Here is an 18,049-nt window from a genome sequence, read left to right on the forward strand (position 1 = left end):
GCCGGAGCGCGGCAGCTGCAGAGCGCGTCGCCCACCCCCGAGTCACCGCTGACCTCTGCCCGCCCCCGCACCTGCCCCTCGGCCGCGCACGCCTGCGCCCTGGGCCGCGAGAGGACCCGCCCCCCCCCTTCTCTGGGGCGCGGCCGGGGAGCGCGCGCGGAGCCCGGCGGGTCCGGCCCGGAGACACGCCCGCGACTCCCGCCGCGATCGACTGTCCCGCGGCCTGGCGGGGCGGCGGCACCGGCTCCGAGAGCCGCGCTCGTCACGCCGCAGCATACCGCACCACCCCCCCACGCCTGCCCCTCTCCCCAAAGGTCCAGCGCGCTAATTACTGCAAATTGAAACTAATTAAGCTTCTCTTCCCTTTCCCATCACCCTGGGAGCGTTGGCGAGACCCGGCCCCCGCGGGCGGGCTTACACCGAGCGGTCACCCGGCGGGGCGCAGGCAGGGCCCGGGGGAGGGAGAAGGTACCGTCGTCGCCGGCGAGGGGTGCGCCCAGGAGGGTGCAGACTGCAAATCTGTTTGGGTCTCCTCGCGAAACCTGAGTTGTTTAGATTTTTTTTTAAGTATATACATTTCCCAATGCCTGGATAAGTGATGTAATGACATTTGTCGAGTTAAGATCTGCCACTTGGATACCCCTCGCTGCCTTTCCATCACTGTTCCTGCGTCCTCTCCCTCTCCCTCCCTCCCTCCCTCTCTCTCTCTCTCTCTCTCTCTCTCTCTCTCTCTCTCTCTCTCTCTCTCCCTCCCTCCCTCTCTCTCTCTCTCTCTCTCTCTCTCTCTCACACACACACACCCACACACACACACACACACACACACACACACACCCTGCTACCCGCGCGTGTACCGTGGAGCCCGCCCCCTCGGAAGCCAGCGCCTGGGCTCCTCGCTCTCGCCATTACCTGTCATCTCGGACTGCGCACTTCCTTGTACGTGGCACTTTCCACAAGCAGTTTCCTTCGTTTTCCGAGCCAAGACTCCCGCTCGCTTCAAATTTCTGTCTTCACCGTCAATAATGCCTACGGTACACCCTCCCTCCCTCAAGCCCACCCCACCTCTGGGCCCCGGGCCCCCCAGCTCCCGCTGCTACACGAGCCGGGAAAGCCGAGATGCTCGTGGAAAGCGCCGCGGCGGCAGCGATCTTAACCTTCGTAGGAAACCCTACGGATCCTTTCAGGATCAGATTCAAACCAGGGGCCTCTGCCAGGAAAACGCGAGTTCAGATAAACCCTGGAGGTGCCGGGGCGCAGGAGCCCACGCCCGGCCTCTGGGGGGCTCCCTACTACTGTCCCCTCAGAGCCTGTAGAGAGTATTCACACTTCCTTTTGTTAAACATATATATATATTTTTTATTATTTTGAGCGTGACACTTCTCCACTAGATAGCAAGGAAAAGTGATAACAGTTACACATTACACAAAAGTACTGTACGATTGCCTTTACCTTGAAGGTTTCGGAAGCCTCTACAGTTAATAAGTTAAATAAAGGGCTTGAGTACATAAATATTTGTCTAGGAACCCTACCGTATCTACAACACAGTAAGAATCTACAAGAGGACAAACTTTTACCATACCACGCTGAGTGCAATTGCGTTATAACATTTCAAATATACAAAGCTCTGTTCTTTTTTTTTTTTTTTTAATAACAATGGTATGTACAGAATCAATAATCACAGTTTGGTGACTTCAACAGTCCATATTCTAGCAGAGTATTTCCCTTTGGTTTGATATAAAAACCTTGGTTGGTGTATGATAAAGAAGAGAACAAGAACAAGATGCCCCTTTCCGTTAAGTGCACTGTTAGCTATCTTACAGATTCGCATTCGCTTCCCCGGCCCGGAGCCGGGGCCCACGCTGGGGAGATAAACTTAGAGCGCCAAAATACTATTAGGAAAATTTAAAAAAAGCTAAGTAGGGTGTCAGGAGGAAGAGAGGTTGGGCTTTTAAATTTTTTAACTTCAATACCAGGTGTCTTAGGGAGAAAAACCTCCCGGATATTTTCAGTAAAAGAACGGGGGAGAGTGGACGTTCAAGTTGGAGCGAGGTTGGCAGAAGCAGGCGCAGGGGCAGAGGCAGGGGCAGGGGCAGGGGCGGGTGGACAGCCAGCCGAGGAGGTGCCACGTCCGGTAGCGCCGAGGGCTGCCTTGCCCGCGTCCAGGCTGCTGCGAAGGCGGCTGCGCTCTCTCAGTGCCGTCTCGGGAGTGTGCTGGTCCTCTGTTTCCATTTGGTCTTAAGTGGTGCTGAGTGAGGTGACCTTTCCGGATCGCGCCTGGGGCGCGAGGGTGGAGGGCAGCCTTTAGCACACCTCCTTGCCCGTGCTGGTGCCCGGCAGGATGTTGAGCTGCGTGAGCTGCGCGGCGTGCTCCTTGGCCTTGAGCCTCAGCGCGGCTATGCTAGAGGCGCGTCTGTCTGCGGCCGCCGTGGCCGGGTCAGCCAGAGCGCCCGACGCCACCGCGCCCTCCACGGCCGGCGTGGGCTGTCTCAGCAGCGCGGCCGCAGTCGACGCACTGGTCAGGGGGGCCATGGTGGAAAAGAGCCTGCAGGGAGAGCAAACAGCGCGGTCACGGCCCCGGGAGCTGCGCGCAGCGCCTCGGGCAGCCTTCCCCGCCGCCTCTCCCCGGGGGAGCAGAGGGCACAGAAGGGCGCAGAGGGGCGCCGCCGCTGGGGCGGGGAGTCGCAGGCCCGGGTGGGCCGCGGGCTGGGGAGTAGCTGGACCCGCGGTCGGGAGGCTGGGGTGCTCTGAGAGGGTTTACTGGAGCAGGGAACCAACAGAGGGGGGAAAAAAAGACAGAGGGGACAGAGCCGCGGCGGAGGCAAGCCCCGAGTCTCAAAACCCCATGGCCCAACTGCGCGGATTCTGTGCTTTCGCTTAAGAAGCGGGATGTATTCTTAGACCAGGAGCTCCAATTGCCTGTAATACTATTTGCCAGTAGAGAGAAGAAGAGAGACAAAGAGAAAGAAGAGAGAAAAGGAGAAGGGAAAAAAGGGAGAAAGGAAGGAGAACGTGGGATCAAAACTGATCAAGACCTGTGCTCCACTTTGTACTCTCTATATAGGGCGACTTCTCGGCCCGGGGCTCCTTTTACCTTGAAAACACCGGTCTTGTATGCCGGCCTTCCCTCCGCTGAGGCCGCCCTCCCGCGCCGGGCTGAGCTGCCAGTGCCCGGCCGACGACCGCGTGGGTGGGGGCGCCCGCCTGTAGATTTCCGCTCGCCAGGCGGCTCTAACCAGCCAGCGGCCCCGCGTCCCGGAGCGGCGACACCTCTCCCCCACCGCCTTCCCTGCGCCCCTGCAGCCTTTAGTCCCAGAGAGCCCCGACCCGCGACCTCCGCGCGTGGCGCACGGCGAAGCCCAAGCCTGGGACTCCAGTCCGCGCCACCGCCTCCGGGAGGCGCCGGGATTGCCCCGCACGGCGCCTCCACTCTCTTCGCACTGCACCGCTGACCTGCAGCTGAGGCCCGAGCCGCCCCTGACGCTCAATGCCACCACCCCTACCCCCGCCGCTTCGCCCCAGGGCTTTGGCTCCGGGCCCCCGCAAGGCCAACTCAGGGTTTCCACGATTAGAAATGAGCCCACCTGGGCTCGAGGAGCGCCTCCTGCTTCTCCCAAGCCCACCCTCCACCTCTGTTATCACCTCTGTTATTTTTACCACCCGCACCGCACTCCTCTTCCAGCCTCTCCAAATCTGGCAGCCGGTACTCCAGCCGTGGTTTGCCAGCTTTTACAAGTCATTTGTTGTGAGAAGGGTAAAGGAGAGGGTGGGGAGCGAGGGGCAGAGGACTTTAACAATTTTTTCCAGAAAGAAATAAAGTGTGGCCTGGAGGGGGCATAACATGCCCTGGTTCCACTAGGTAAACTGAGTCACTACACTTCAGTGCACTTTCTGTTTACTTTATTGGTTTGTTACAAGAAACTAATTTTACTGAGTCTTTTTTGAACATTTTCTCCAGATGATTTTTTTTTGTTATGTGGCTATGCAGTTGGATGAATCTATTATTTCTTTGTTCTCCCAAAGAGAGATCATTGAAGCTGCATTCAGTTTTATTTTCACTGCACTTTCCAACTTAATACATCTCTCCTTTGTTTCTTTGTCTGTGTGATTATACAGACTTTTAATTTCATCATTCGATGTTCATTTAAAGAAAGGGAGTTATAATATATGATGAACTGTTTCTTTTCTTTCGTTGTCTTGTGCCGCTTTGGGGGGGCCGGGGGTTGTATATTTGGGGGTCGGGGGTATGGTTGGCAGTGGGTCTCTTGAATGACAAGGAAGATAGAGTCTGGGGAAGAAGAAAGAATCCTTTGCACCCAGAGGGCCCGTGGCTCCAGGGCTCCTGTGGGGGCCAGGGCTGTGTTCCTCTGGTTGCCAGGCTCTGGGGCATGAGGAAGGATTTTTGCAAAACTTGAAAAGTCATTCTGGCTCTGTGGCCTACACCTGTACCCGTTTACACACATATCACCTATGGCCTGGGCTGTTGCTGCCTTCAAACTGTACTGGTGCAGCTTTCATTGAACACTCCCAGTTTCCACGGTTGCTATTATCGTCACTGCCTTTCCCTTTGCCGCTCAGTCCCAAGTCATTCCCTTCAAGATCCACATTGTTTGTTTAAGGCAAAATTAGAGATTATTTTCTTTGGCTAAGTCGCTGAGGTTAAGCCAAAGAGAAAAGATGTGTGTAGTCCCTACCCGTCTCCAGCCTCCTCCCTGGACCCAGGCCTCTGTGCGTGTATGAGAGAGACAGACTCCCCGAAGCCGCGTATTACCTGCCGAACGCAGGGCTGATAAAGGCCGGGTGCCGGAACACAGCGGCTCCCAGGAAAGTGCTCAGGCCCAGCGGCGCCCCGCTGGGCGGCAGGCTGGCCGAGCCCGGAGGCGGAGGTAGGCTCGGGAAGGCAGCGGCAGCGGCGGCGGCAGCGGCCGTCCAGGCCGAGTCGAGCGCAGGGTGGTGCGGGGGGAAGGGGCTGGCGTCCAGGTAGGGGCTGAGCGGGTGGGTAGCGGAGAGCGGCCCGGGGAAGGGCAGACCCGGAGGATGGGTCTGTGCGCCCGCCTTCTCCCGCTTGCGCCACTTCGCCCGACGGTTCTGGAACCAGACCTGCAAAGCGGAAAGAGGCCGGGGTCGGCGAGGCTCCGGCCCACCCCCCACCCCGCCCCCGCCTCTTCCCCGTGTGCCGCGGGCCCTGCCTCTTTTCCCCTGAGGCCTGCGCCCACCTCACCCCTCTCTGGCCTCAGGTTGTTCAAGGACACGTCTGGGGCCAAAGGGGCAGTGAAAGAGGGCCCAACTTAAAGCGAGCAGGAAACACTGGGCAAGTGAACCCTCTCCAGTGGATATTTCAACCAGCCTAGTTCCTTTCCAATTTTTAAGGAAAGTAGTTTCGTGTGTTCAGAAGTGAGGAAACCAAGGTTTAAATGTCTGCGCTGCCTGTTGCTTGCTGTGTGTCTTTAAACAGGTCACTTAAACCTCTCTGAACCTCACTTTTCTCATCTGTAAAATGGGGGTAATAAAAGTTTCCTCATAAGGCTGTGATGAGGAATGAGCAAGGTAAGGCATGCAGAAGTTGGCATTCAGTGGTGACTCTTGGGACCAGGCAGCCACCAAGAGAAGAATGCTTATCAGCTTTCTGCCTCAAATCAGCTATTTTTGCCTATTTCACGTGTACCCAAGAGGTGGCAAAATTCTTGCTCTGCACTGAAAAAGGGAATCGGGGAGGCGGTTCATTTGATCTTTCCAGAAATATTTATTGAACGCCTGTGAGCACTACACTGGGTTCTTGGGCTTGGGGAGAACTGGGAGGGAGGGAAGAAATGCCCACGGTAATTAGCAAACAGGCATACAGTTTAGGGGCCCAGTTCTCCCTGAAATGAAGTGTGGGGCACACAGCCTGCTATCTGCAGGGGCTCTATGCAGGGCCGTGTTCTGCCGAGTAAGGCACTGACTGCGGGGACCAGGTATTCAGCGATACCTGGACACAGAAACCAGAGTGTAGGATACCTGTAGACTGTGCACATATTCAGAGCTAGCTAACGGGTCCTTTATTTCTTCTGGGGATGTGGTTTAAATAGGTTATTTAAATAAGATAGTTCTAGGCTTGGGGGAGGTTTTCAGCACAAGGTATCTTGCTAATTGTTAATAGAAAGCAGTTTTAGTAGAGACCTTTACCTGAAATATGGCAGCTACCATAGTCTAAAAATAACTCCTAGGAGCATGAGATTATTTTTATGTGACCTGCTCATCACACCCACAGCTGAGAAGATATGCTCCTTCTCCCCTGAAGGCATTAATATTTTTAGGACTGGGTTTATGCCTGCACACAAGTCTAAAAATTAAGAATGAACTCCAGGGCTATACAGAGTTATATTAAAATATAATGTAAATGATCCCAGAGGAAAATGTTTAAAAAATTTTTAAGACATCTATGCCTTTCAAATATACACAGTGGGGGTTGTCGTTACTAGCACTAGTATCTAGGCTTGGTTTGACTTCTAGACAGCCACCTAGGGAAGAAAAATCAAGAATCCAAGTCGGTTGATTACTTAAAATTCTGCCAAAGGGGGGCCCATCCATAACGTTTCACAGCCCTCAAATAATCTATTTGAGAATCACAGAAACACTCCAGTGTGGAAATTCAGAGACTTGAAAAAGGAAGACTAGATGGGACCAGGCTGGGTGGGCAGCTTTTGTGTATCCAAATCTGTCTAGACAATATCCACCCCTTCTCGATGGCAGTGAAAGGAGTAAGGGTGGGGGGGTGGGGGGAACAGTGGAGGCAGAATGCCCTCAAAGAAAGTGGAAACCTTCTACAGATGGATCAGCTCTCCCGGCTCAACTGCAATTATCAAGATGTCCCCCTGCAATTCCTCATTATTGAATTAATACCTCTGAGGCCCCCCCAAAGGTAAACGAAAGGACTCTAATAATTCATATTCACTTAATTACATCTTCTCCAGTGAATAGGGAGAGAGGAGAAGGGGAGGGGGGCGCTCTCTTTCTTTTTAAAAGTTATTTAACTTTCCCACGACTCGTTCCCCTGAGCTGAAAATGCAGAGTTGCTGTCACATCTCTGTTTGACAATGGAGAAATGTGTCAACAGAAAGGAGGGGACAGGCCTCATCATTAGCCCTCTAATGCAAGAAGCTGTTGTGTATTAAATGAGCCATATGGAATTTATTGTGCTTTATCAGCACCTGATTTTGACTGTAAAGTGATTCACTCAGCTCCTAACCCAGGGACATCTGTTTTCTGTTGGCCGTCGGGGCTGCCCAGTGTTGATCGTCTCTTTGGTTATGAGGCCTGGGTTCGGAAATGCACTCTGGTATGGGGCTGCAAACACCTTTAATAGCATTGCACTCACTCCCTATTAGATCAATGTGGGCTCATTGCTATAAAAAATGGGAAATCAAATAGCATTAGCCAGCTCCTTGTGCGGGCAGAGGGGAAATCAAACAGCATTTTGCCTTCAAATGGCCCTGTTTGTTCTAGCACTAAGTGGGCTTTTATGAAGCCCGATTGGAGACTTAATCGCAGCCAAATACCTGCTTGGAGCTGAGCGGATTTGTCTAACAACCAAATCCATGCTCCATCCCATTATTTCAATCAGGAGAAGTCAGTTCAGTTCGCAGATTGTTTCCTACAGGGGCTGTGGACCAGGGGGCTTCTGAACTGCAGTCTCAGGGACGCTGAAACCCCTCTTCTGATCCTGGACTCCTTCCACAAGGCTCCCAAATCTCGAAATCTTCCCCTTCAACCTCCCAGGTGTTCATATTTTAATATAGTTTTGTGTGTGAGTGTCTGGGTTTATCTTTCTGATTCTGCTTTTCTTCATTTTATGAAGGGGGTCTCTCAACAACCCTCCAATCCATCAACCCATCTCTCTTCCACTCTCCCCCCCAGCCCACTGCCCCTCCCTTCCTCCCTCTCTGCAGTGCAGCTCACCTGGACCCGGGCCTCAGTCAAGTCCAGCCTCATGGCCAGTTCCTCCCTATAAGAAAGCAACACACAGGCAGGAGGTCACTGCAGGCTCCAGCAACCCCCGTCAGCCCCCTTTCCCTCGCTGGCAGCCTCCTCCATTAGGGTCTCACCCCACACACCTAGGCATCACCATCCCTTCAACATTGGAGTGCCTTCTATTTGACTGAAGACGTAAAAACGCAACACACTCCCAGATATAGGATGTTATCTATTATATTGTATCATATTATATTCAAGAGTGACAGGGGTGACTTCTTGAGTCTCTAAGTCTCGGATTCTCTCTCACTTCTAAGCCAGAGTTAGACAAGACACACACACACACACACACACACACACACACACACACACACACACACACAGTGATTATAGCCTCTTTTGTCCTAATAGTAAATGGGAGAACTCAGCACCCAACTAAAAACATTTCTTTCGCCCTCTTGGTTTCTTTCTGCCTTCTTTAAAAAATGTTCTCTCCCCTCTCTTCTCTCTCTCTCTCCCCTCTCCTCTCTCTCTCTCTCTCTCTCTCTCTCTCTCTCTCTCTCTCTCTCTCTCTCTCTCTCTCCAGCTCTCCGCCTTTCCTTCCATCTCTCTCTCTCTGCCGCCATCCTCCCTCCCTCACCCCTTTAGGTCATACTCCCCATTACCCTCTGGAGATATGTTAAACTTGTTAAGAGTTCAGTGGGGTAATTTTTCGATTAAACAAAATTCTGCGCACCTCCTGACTCCAGTGCCCACTACAAACCCTGCCCATCTCAGGGGAAGTCAATTTAACTGAAACCCTACCCCGTCATTGCAGTTATTACTGCGACAATTAAGGCAAATAGGAAACCATTAAGATGCTGTAGAATGGCTTACGACCTGTTTACCGAAAATACGAGCGCGCAGAGAATAATTGGCCCTCCGCTCGCTAATATGAAAGAGCGGGGGCCGCCCCAGCCTCGGACCTGGGTCTGCACTGCTGGCAGCGCCCCTGGCCCACACCTGAAACTTCAGGATTGGGAGAAAACCGGTTCACTGGAGCGCTTCCCTCTGCCTTCTGCTACAGTGAGCATCAGCAAATCTAAAACCCCAAAGCCACACTCCCGGCTGGATCCGGGCGGGAACCAAGGGGCTCTAACTAACCCCCTGGGTCGGAAAGAGGTGAGCACGGGGTGGCAAAAGGGAGCTGCCCCTCTTCATGTGCTTTGGTTCCCCTGGAGCAGCTAAAGAAGGGCAGACCTGGGTGCCAAGCGACACCACATCATTTTCTTCTTTTGAATTACACGTGTGATAAATGAAGAAAAGCAGGTCGGCCGGTTAGCTTTTTGATAGACACAATTGTTTTAAAATTTATTTTCTTTTCTAAAGGTAACGAAGGGACTGGATGAAAGAGGGGAGGACCAAGTTTAGCTCAGGGGATGATCAAGTTCAGTGCCTTTGCCCCGCATCAAATCTACTCTTTTCCGTTTCTGATTAGGAGACAGTTTGGCTATTAATGGCTAGACCAACTACACTTGCGAGTTGGCTCGGGCCTCCTGAACACTGAGCGATTTCTCCTCTGGTTCAAAGGGGCGGACAGCTTTCCGCTGCTACTAAAATGCACGTTGAAAAGCCGCACACGCCTCATGCGAAGGTGCTGCTCGAGCTTTGACAAGCCCAACGCTAGGCAAGCACCCATCTCTTTCTCCCTCCCCACTGGGGAAAGTTTGCCCTAACCGTGGTTCCTCGCCGAGCCAGACCTAAGCCTTGGGGTGGGAGAGGAAGGCCCCCAGCCAGGCCGGCGCCCCAGGTAGGATGAATAAGCTGGCCTTCAGAGGCCCAGTCATCTCACAGGTACATCTTTCCCCCAAAAAAACCCGGGCGAGTGGGAAGTGGAGCGTAACTAGGAGAAAAACCCGGGTTGGACAGCCGTCCAAAGAGAAAAATTCCCCCAGCTGTTCCGTCTACTGCCTGCCAGACTTCCAGCAATCAATGCCAGCCCCTGTGAACCCGCGTACATTAAACCAACACTGGGTTTAATGTGTGTGGAGGGAGAGAGGGCAGCGATGAGAAGGGAAGATTATGGCCGGTGCCTCCACAGTTGTACAGATACCAAACACTGCCCCGTTTTGACTTCCTTCGGTTACTTCAGGAGTCCTCAAATGACAGAACTCGGATCTTTTTAACGGCCTTCTCCGCAGGCACGGGCAGCTTTACTGCGAACTGCGTTAACTGATACCCAGCAGGCGCCCGGGGCATCAGGCAGGGATGGCGATCGCACCACACGGCGGCCCAAAATAGCCCGTTTAGCTCTGGCGGCGAGGGCCGGCAGCGCTTCCTGCGCCTCGCCTGGGACCTGGCCCGGACTCCGGACCGTAGCGCCCGGGGCCCTGAGTGTGTGCGCAAGGGTGCTCACGTCTCCAAGGTGGCGTGTTCGGGAGGCCTTTGGAAAGGCCGTTTCTTTTTCTCTAACTAAAACTCGTAATTTGAAAAAATTAAACTGGAGAGACCTTGGGAAGGACTAAAAACAAAAAACATCCCAGTCTAAACTTAAGGCCCGGAGTAGGGGGGAGGGGGGGAGTAGTTTTTGGTCAGCGGGGTGGGTGCATTGGGAGGGCGCGCCTGGGTAGAGTCCAGGAGCGGAGTCCCTGCCCCAGCCCGGGGCCCCTCACCGCCCACCTTCCCTCTCCCGGACCCACTCGCTCCCTCCAGCCGCTGCCGCTGCGACCACCCCTCGCGCGTACCTGGTGAAGACGTCTGGGTAGTGCGTCTTCTGGAAGGCACGCTCCAGTTCCTCCAGCTGGTAACTGGTGAACGTGGTGCGGTAGCGCCGCTGTTTGCGCTTCAGCAGCCCCTCCTCTGAGTCGCTGCCCGCAGACAGGCACACGCTATCCTCGCCGTCCTTGCCCTCAGCGTCCTCTGGGTGCAGCAGCAGCTCCTCCTTGGGCGACAGCTCCCCGCCCTCAGCGGCCACCGCGGCGGCAGCGGCGGTGGCCACCGCTCCGGTGGCGGCCACGGCGCAGCGCCGCGGTTCCTTGATCAGCGCGCGGGCGTCGTCCTCCAGCAGCTCCTCCTCGTCGTCTTCCAGCAGCTCCTCTTCCTCGTCCTCGTCCTCTTCATCCTCCAGCAGCTCCTCCTCCTCGTCCTCGGCGCCCGTGCCGCTACTCGCCGCCGGGGCGCCGCCGGGGCCACCGGCCGCGCCGAGGCGCTCGTCCGGGTGCGCGGCGCCCCCCGGGCCGCCCAGCTCGTCCAGCGCGGGCGGTGGCGGCACGAAGGGCGCCCCGTTTTCGCGGTACGACTTGCTGCGGCTGATGCTCACCTGCGGCGCCTGGCTGATCTTGAGCGTGTCCCAGGCTGCGGCGGCCGCGGCCGCGGCGGCCACGGCGGCCCCCGCGCCGTCCGGCCGCTCCCCGGGCCGCGCGGTCGGCGGCGGCGGCGGAAGGGCCTCCCCCCGCGGACCGGCCGTGGCCGTGGCCGCCGCCGCCGCCGCAGCCGCCGCCGCCGCCGCAGCCGCCGCGGCGCCCTGGAGGAGGCGGCCCCCGCCCGGGCCGTACAGGCGCCGCAGCTTGGGCGGCAGGTGCAGCTCGGCCTCGAACGGGGCGCTGCTGCCCTTGGGGGAGCCTGCGGGCAAGGGAGAGCGGTCAGCGCGCCGGCCGGCCGGGCGCCCCCTCCAGAGTCGCCGCCCGGGCCGGCCCGCCGCCGCTCCCTCCGCGCCTAGGCCCTGGCGCCCCCCGCCCCCGCCCCCGCCCCGCGCGCCATCAGATTCCGAGCCCTTCTCCTTCCCCAGTTTTCTTGCTGTTTCTTTTTCTTTACATTTTTCTCTCTCTTGCCCTTTCTCTTGTTTCCTTCTTTTTTCCTTCTCTCCTCCTCCGTCCCTCCTTTCCTTTCCCTCTCCCATTCTCCCTTTTATTTTCTTCCTTCCTTCCTTTACGTCTTTCTCTGGCCCTTCCTTTCATTTTACATTCTCCTTTTCTTTCTCTCTCACCCCGTCTCATCATTCTTTCCCCTCTCCCTCTCCTTCCTTTCTCTTATTTGTGCGCCCCCCCTCTTCCTTCCCTCCTTTATTCCTTTCTTTTTCTTTCCCCTTGCCCTCTCCCTCACTTTTTTCCTTCCCATTTCGGGGCAGGGGGCAATCTGAAAACATTCAGCAACTTAAAAAAAAATCACCACCACCCTGAAAACTTTGCGCACGACCTCTGCCCTCGGCTCTGCCACGCGGCCGGGGCTGGCGAGAGGGGCCGCGACCCCTGCGGGGGAAGGGGGAGCGGCCCGTGGCCCTGAGTGCGGCCTTGCCCCGACAGACCCCAGCGGGAGGGGCTGGCGGCTCCGAGCACAGAAAAATCGTCCTGGAGAAAATGGGTTCAGAAAGGCCTGGGTGGGGGACGAAGGGGGTGCAATTGGCACAGGCCGCTCCTTCCCCTCGAGGAAGCGCCTGGCACAGGTGCCACTGCAGGCTAAAAAAAGAAAAGGAAAAAGTCAGTTTTGTTTTAAACGCCCCCTTCTCCGCTGTCCGCTCCCGTCTTCCAAGTGGCGCTGCGGCTGGACCGCTGGTTTACGGATTTTAAAAGAAATCAACAAATCTTTCCCTGCGACACCTCTGCAAGCCAGCTCAAGGCGAAACTTGAGTGTAACAGGTTCGGGGCAAAACGACAGTTGTTCTGAAATTTTTAATTTTAGAAAAAAATAAGAGCTTTTAAACATCTCAACTGTTTAAAAAAAAATAACATAGCAGAGAAAAAAACAACACCCAGAAGCCGTACATTTCATACACTTCAGATACAATAAGGAGCATTTGGGGAATCCCAGGGAGATGTTTTCTGCAAAGCTTGGGTTTAAAAGGTCACAAGTAATCTACAATTTTAAAAAGAAGAAGAAAGCACAACACCACATATAAAGAAATCTTCCAAAGAAGAAAGGCCAAGGCTCATTCGGCCTGGGGTCCCCATTCACAGCTTTTGGGGTTCTTGTCTTCACCAAGTTGCCGTTACAAGAGTCCACCCGGCACCTGCTGTTTCTGGCCTGTGGCCCCTCTTCAGAGCACCCCCAAGGCCACCAAAGGGGGCATTTGAACGACCTAAGGACGGATACCGAGAACCTAAGGGCCCTTGAAGCGAAGCTCGGTCTCTGCTTTCTCTGGAAGCAGAGGGGGAGGGAGAGACATCCCCTGGCGAGCTTACCGCTCTTTGAGGCACCAGGCCTCAGAGTTGTTCCCTTTCTTTCCTCCGTCTCCAGTTGGACAACCGCAGGCCCCTGGCCCCGGAACATCACACAACCAAACCAGCGCCCAGCACCCTTTTCAGATGCCCGGCAAGCACAGCCTTACCTTGAACGGCCTTTTCCTGGTCGGTGCGGCTGGCCAGCGGGGCAGGCAAGCTCTGCGCGGCTCCCAGCAGCCGCATTTTGCACGGGCTCCTCCGGCCCAGGATGCTGTCGATGCAGTAAGAGGAGAGCAAAGTTGGAGATTTACTTTTGCACTCGGGCCTCTCGGAGCAGCCCTCCTCCTGGTACTGATTGCTCATGGCTGGGGTTTTTTCCCTGGGCGCAGAGAAGCGGGCCGTGGCTGCCTCTCGGGGCTGGTGGGATGGATGGGTGTATGTTGGGGGGGGTGGGGTTAGATGGCTGGTTATAATGGATACTGTTGCGATCTCTGTGCCTCTCTGCCTCGCTCGGTCGCTGGCTGCTGGCTCCCGCCCTGCCCGTGGCCGGAGCTCGCCCTCTCCGCGCTCAGGACAAGCTGTAACAAGTGTAGTGAGCTGCGGGCGCGGAGCTCTGGAGTCTCTCTTCTCCACGTGCTGAGAGGCGCCCTCTGATTGGCTCTCGCCAGAGGCCTGCGCCGGGCTGTGGGCTCCGCGCAAAACCCGGACTGGATTCCGGGAAGGCCGGCGGTGGAGGTGGGACAGCAGGCACGCGCCCGAGCCAATTTTATTTTTATATTTTGTTTTTAACTAACAACTTTCTAACTAACAACTTTCCTAGAGCGCCTCCTTTAACCCTTTAGGGCTAGCCCGAAGCTCTAGCTTATTCGGATGTCAGGCCTGTGGGTGCCACTCGGGCGACGTGCGCCCCTTCCACCAACCCGAGGACCTCACTCCCTCGGAGACAAGTCCTTGAGGCTCGGCTCGCGTTCAGACCGACTTGGCCCTTTTCAAAGCCAGTGTTGCGCTCCCAGGACAGCGCCTTGACCTCAGTGGCCCTCAGCCGCCGTCCTCTTTAGGCTGGACGGGCCTCCGAGGTGCCGGGGTGACGGACGCAAGCAAACATCTGCAGTTGGGGCGTTCAGTTTTTTCTTGCGGCCCAACGCCTTGAGCTGTTAGTCTTCACCTTGAGCCCGGCGGTTGCTCTCTTGCTGGTAGCGTCCCTCAACCGCTCTCATCTCCGTCTTCAACTCTGAAAAAGTCCCCTTAAAGACAGAGCTCTGCCAAAGGCGCGCGGCCTTCCCTAGAGCACCTACAGGGCAGAAAGGGACAGGCGAGTGTCGGCTGCGAGGACGGGCAGCTGGGGACAAGTCCTGGAGTCTCCCCCTTCTCCCCGGACGCGCTTCCCTCTCCTCCCCACAAGTTAGCCTCAGTTAGGCCGTCACCCCGAGGCTGGACACTGTCAGATCACGCGCAGGGAGCGGAACCTGCCGGGAGCCCTGAGCGCTCCAGGGTGGGAGGGACCCAGGTTCGGCTTCAACCAAATCTCAAAGCCTAAAATTCTGAACTCCCCCTGGCAAAGGCGAGAGAGCGAGCCTGAGGGAGAGCGCGTTTCTTCCCAAACAGCTCCCTGCATGTCCAGCGCTGAGAACCGAGACTCAGCTCCGACTTAAGTTGGGCCGAGCCCAGGCGAGGGGCTAGAACGGACGCCCTCCTTTCCTGGGTGCAGGGCCCAAGGGACAGCCAGGGGCCCCGACGCTGTCAGGGTGGGGGCGAGCGTGGTGGGTGGGAGAGGGGCCGGGGAGGGGGAATCCACGCCGGGTTTTCCTCTCTCAACCCCTTCAATGTGTCAAAGAGAAAAGCGTTTTACAAAGGATTATACTTGAATCACTTACAGTCAGTATTTAAAAATACAAGGAGGCATAACTGGGATTTTTTTTCCGGCCATAAACATCTGCCTAACTCTTGGATGTTGGTGGGTGGGTGGCAGACAGATCGGGCTGGCTTGGCAGGAGCATTCAAGACACAACTGGAGGGGGTGAAGGGTTAGGAACAGGCACGTTAATAATGTTAATACTAATGCGGATACTACTACTATTAAAGGCTAGAGGACAAGGAGCGCTCGGTGTGTGTGTGTCTGTCTGTCTGTCTGTCTGCCTGTCTCTGGCTTTTAGTCTGAGTCTCACCAGTTTTTCCTACACTTGGATGATGGGAGTGGGGGCGAAGGAGAACCCGAGCTCTCTCTGACATTGATTTTCTTTTAAGCACTCTGCTGTTCCAAGGCTCCTGGGATCTTCTCCTATCTTTCCTGCATTCTTCCTTCTCCATCCTCACCCATAGTTCTGTTAGTATACTGTCCTGTTCAGCTTTAAGCTAACATTCTGCGCGCTGATTCCGTCCTCCTTCCCTCCCTGGCCCGGAGAGCCCACTCTCCGCTTGCGGGTCTCGACGCAGCCGCAGCCGACAGCCGCAGCGGACAGCCCCGTCGGTCTCCTCCGAGCGAGCCTCCGGCCGCGAAGCCTCACGGGCGTCCTTGCAGCTGGTCACTGGGAGACGCAGGGGCACTTTTCCCTCCTCAGCGGGCCCCGCGTCGGAAATCCACAAGACCCGGCTGCAGGTGGCTCCGTGACTTCAGAGTCACACTCCCGCACACGCAGGGAGTGGGCTGAAAATTAGTCCAAAGAAGATCATGTGAAAGAAAAAGAGACACAAACGCACAAATCATTTCTGAGAGCCTAACGGGGTTTCAAGTCTCTCGGTGGAAGATTTCTTAGCTTCCGTCCCCCTCCTCCCCCTTCTGCAGCTGTTCTCCTTTTTTTAAAAAAGAAGTCGGACTTTCTCCTAGGGTGTATTCTAATTTTAATCATCCACTGCCAAAGGGGAGGTTAACATAGAATTTCTGATTTTGACTTAATGACCCCTGGAATTAAATCTAATTCTATTAATGGAATAGAATGTCTTTCTTTGGGAAACCTGGTGAAAACACTAGCTTTGTTATTTTATCTTGTTTATTTTTGGTATTTTCTAATCAATCTTCCCAAGTGAGGACGCTATTGGGAAGGCACATGCATTCACTTCGGGGAGAAGGGCCCGACCCAGCTCCATTTACACCCAGCAGCCCTGAAGTGATCTTTGTCACAATTCAATACCCAACTTCAAAATCTACAATTGGCTCTTGCTATTCCTGAAAGATTAAAAAAAAAAAAAACCAGAAAACTTTTCTAACATGCCCACGGGGAGACAATCTGCTGGCATCTCCACAGCGTCTAATCAGAAGATGGGTTTAAGATATATGTGTGTTATCCTACATGTTATTTTAGAAAACAAAATGATGCCTCTAATATCTAAGAAGAATTTAATTGATTTGTTGAGTAGGCAGACTTTTCAGGATTGGGCTATAGGACTATGTATAAAAGAACTTTTAGTTTAGCCAATTTAATGTCTACTCTGTCAGTAAGATGACACTTCACTTTCTCTTCACCTCACTTTTTCCACTTTCTTTTACCCACTAATCAAAAGCAATTTCATTTTAGTAATAATATTATTCGCGATTGTACTTTGTTACAACTCCTGGCTCCTCTAATCTCTGGGGTCTGTAACTGTTGGTTTTCTTTTCCTGGGCTGCGTGGAAAACAATGGTTTGCGGTTCATCTGCTTTTAAAATCAATCAATCACTAAGATAAAAATGACAATTATGGCCGGAAGTGAGGGTATGAAGTGTTCAGAACTGTTGTTTATGGTGAAAAATGAGGCTTGTCCCCAGGACTGGAAATAATAATTACCTAGAAGAGGCGAATGGAAGAAACCCCTTTCTTTTCTGTGGTGAGAACTAATTCTACATTGTAGTTTCAAAATTATATTTGCAAGAAATGCGGGATAAGGGGGTGGAAGTTAGATGTTATTATCCAGGGAAAAAAAATGTTTGGAGGAGAGTTAACCTTGCACACTTTTCATTTGAGATGTTTTAATTTATTGTGCAATATACACATAGATAAATAAAGCTGTAATGGGCTTCCAGCCACTCCAGACGGCTCAGGTCCCCTTAAACTATGCTCAACCTCTTCAAAACATATATTTAAACAATAGAAATAAACTTCGTTGGAGTCTGGTGACCAATTTGGAAGCCATTGGAAGGGAAGACAATAAGTCCTGATTACACTAGAGGATTCTCTGTGATGTGATATCCCCTTTGCCAAGTCATTTTGCTGTTTTATTTATTTAATTTCTTTTTTAAAAAAAAAACAAACTTTCATTCATTTATGGTCTTCCGCAACCTGCTAATTTAACACTGGAGCGCGTTATTGCAGTGTTAGGAGGAGAGAAAGAGGGAGCGAAAACAACAATACTGCAATGATCCAAATGATACAGTAGAATTATAGCAATTATAGTTCTACTTGTGGAAGAAAACCTTGCTGAGATCAGGCAAACAAACTGAAGCCTTGTGAGGATAACAAGCGTCGGGATTGACAGCCGGTGCTGGGAAGAGCCGGTGGGCACAAACAGAAATATTCGCCTCCCACCCACCCCCCGCCCCCAACTCCAACCAGTCAAGGTTAACCTCCTCAAATGCTGCTTTCAGAGTCTTATCCACTTCAGGGTATGCATTTTATGCACAAATCGAGGTCTCTCCTCCTGGAAGTCTGAAGATAGGAGGAAATGTATCATAATCCGTTTGTCTAGCACTTGTCCCTCGCCTTCTCGGCCCGCTGCTTGCCCTCCACTCCCTACCCCTGCCTCAGTTCTCCCCACGGCTGCTGGAATCTGTCTGTGGACCGATGTTTGTTTGTTGATGTGTTTACAAAGGAGCACCCTGTGGAAAGGTCCAAAGGGACTGAGGACTTGAATTTCCAGGGAAGGCTCCTTGGCGTTTGCTCATCCTTCCCTCTTCGCTGTGTTGTCCGCCCGAGCCGTGGGTTCCACCATCAGGGCTCGGCTGGGAGAGGTTTGTTGGGAAGCAGTGCTTTGGGAAGCGTCCCGAGGACCAAGGC

General features: G+C 54.1%; 1 protein-coding gene across 1 annotated transcript; it reads right to left on the reverse strand.

Moving 5' to 3' along the window:
* Window positions 1–1,330: 1,330 nt before the first annotated feature.
* ARX (aristaless related homeobox) lies at window positions 1,331–13,670 on the reverse strand. The gene is made up of 5 exons (XM_032620624.1): window positions 13,250–13,670; window positions 10,671–11,547; window positions 7,936–7,981; window positions 4,769–5,097; window positions 1,331–2,542 (listed from the first exon to the last, which is right to left on the reverse strand). The coding sequence occupies exons 1-5, from the start codon at window positions 13,443–13,445 to the stop codon at window positions 2,302–2,304; spliced, it is 1,689 nt and encodes a 562-aa protein (XP_032476515.1). The 5' UTR covers window positions 13,446–13,670; the 3' UTR covers window positions 1,331–2,301.
* Between the last annotated feature and the right edge of the window lie 4,379 nt (window positions 13,671–18,049).

The sequence above is a fragment of the Phocoena sinus genome, chromosome X (assembly GCF_008692025.1).
Source record: "Phocoena sinus isolate mPhoSin1 chromosome X, mPhoSin1.pri, whole genome shotgun sequence".
Lineage (NCBI taxonomy): Eukaryota > Metazoa > Chordata > Mammalia > Artiodactyla > Phocoenidae > Phocoena > Phocoena sinus.

Bases quoted from the DNA above. Each gene is read 5' to 3' on its own strand.
- ARX (XM_032620624.1), bottom strand. From the start codon at position 13,445: ATGAGCAATCAGTACCAGGAGGAGGGCTGCTCCGAGAGGCCCGAGTGC. The intron at 11,548-13,249 runs GTAAGGCTGTGC...CCTTGCCCGCAG, and splicing joins CCAGGAAAAGGCCGTTCAAG to GCTCCCCCAAGGGCAGCAGC. The intron at 7,982-10,670 runs GTACGCGCGAGG...GCTTTCTTATAG, and splicing joins TACCCAGACGTCTTCACCAG to GGAGGAACTGGCCATGAGGC.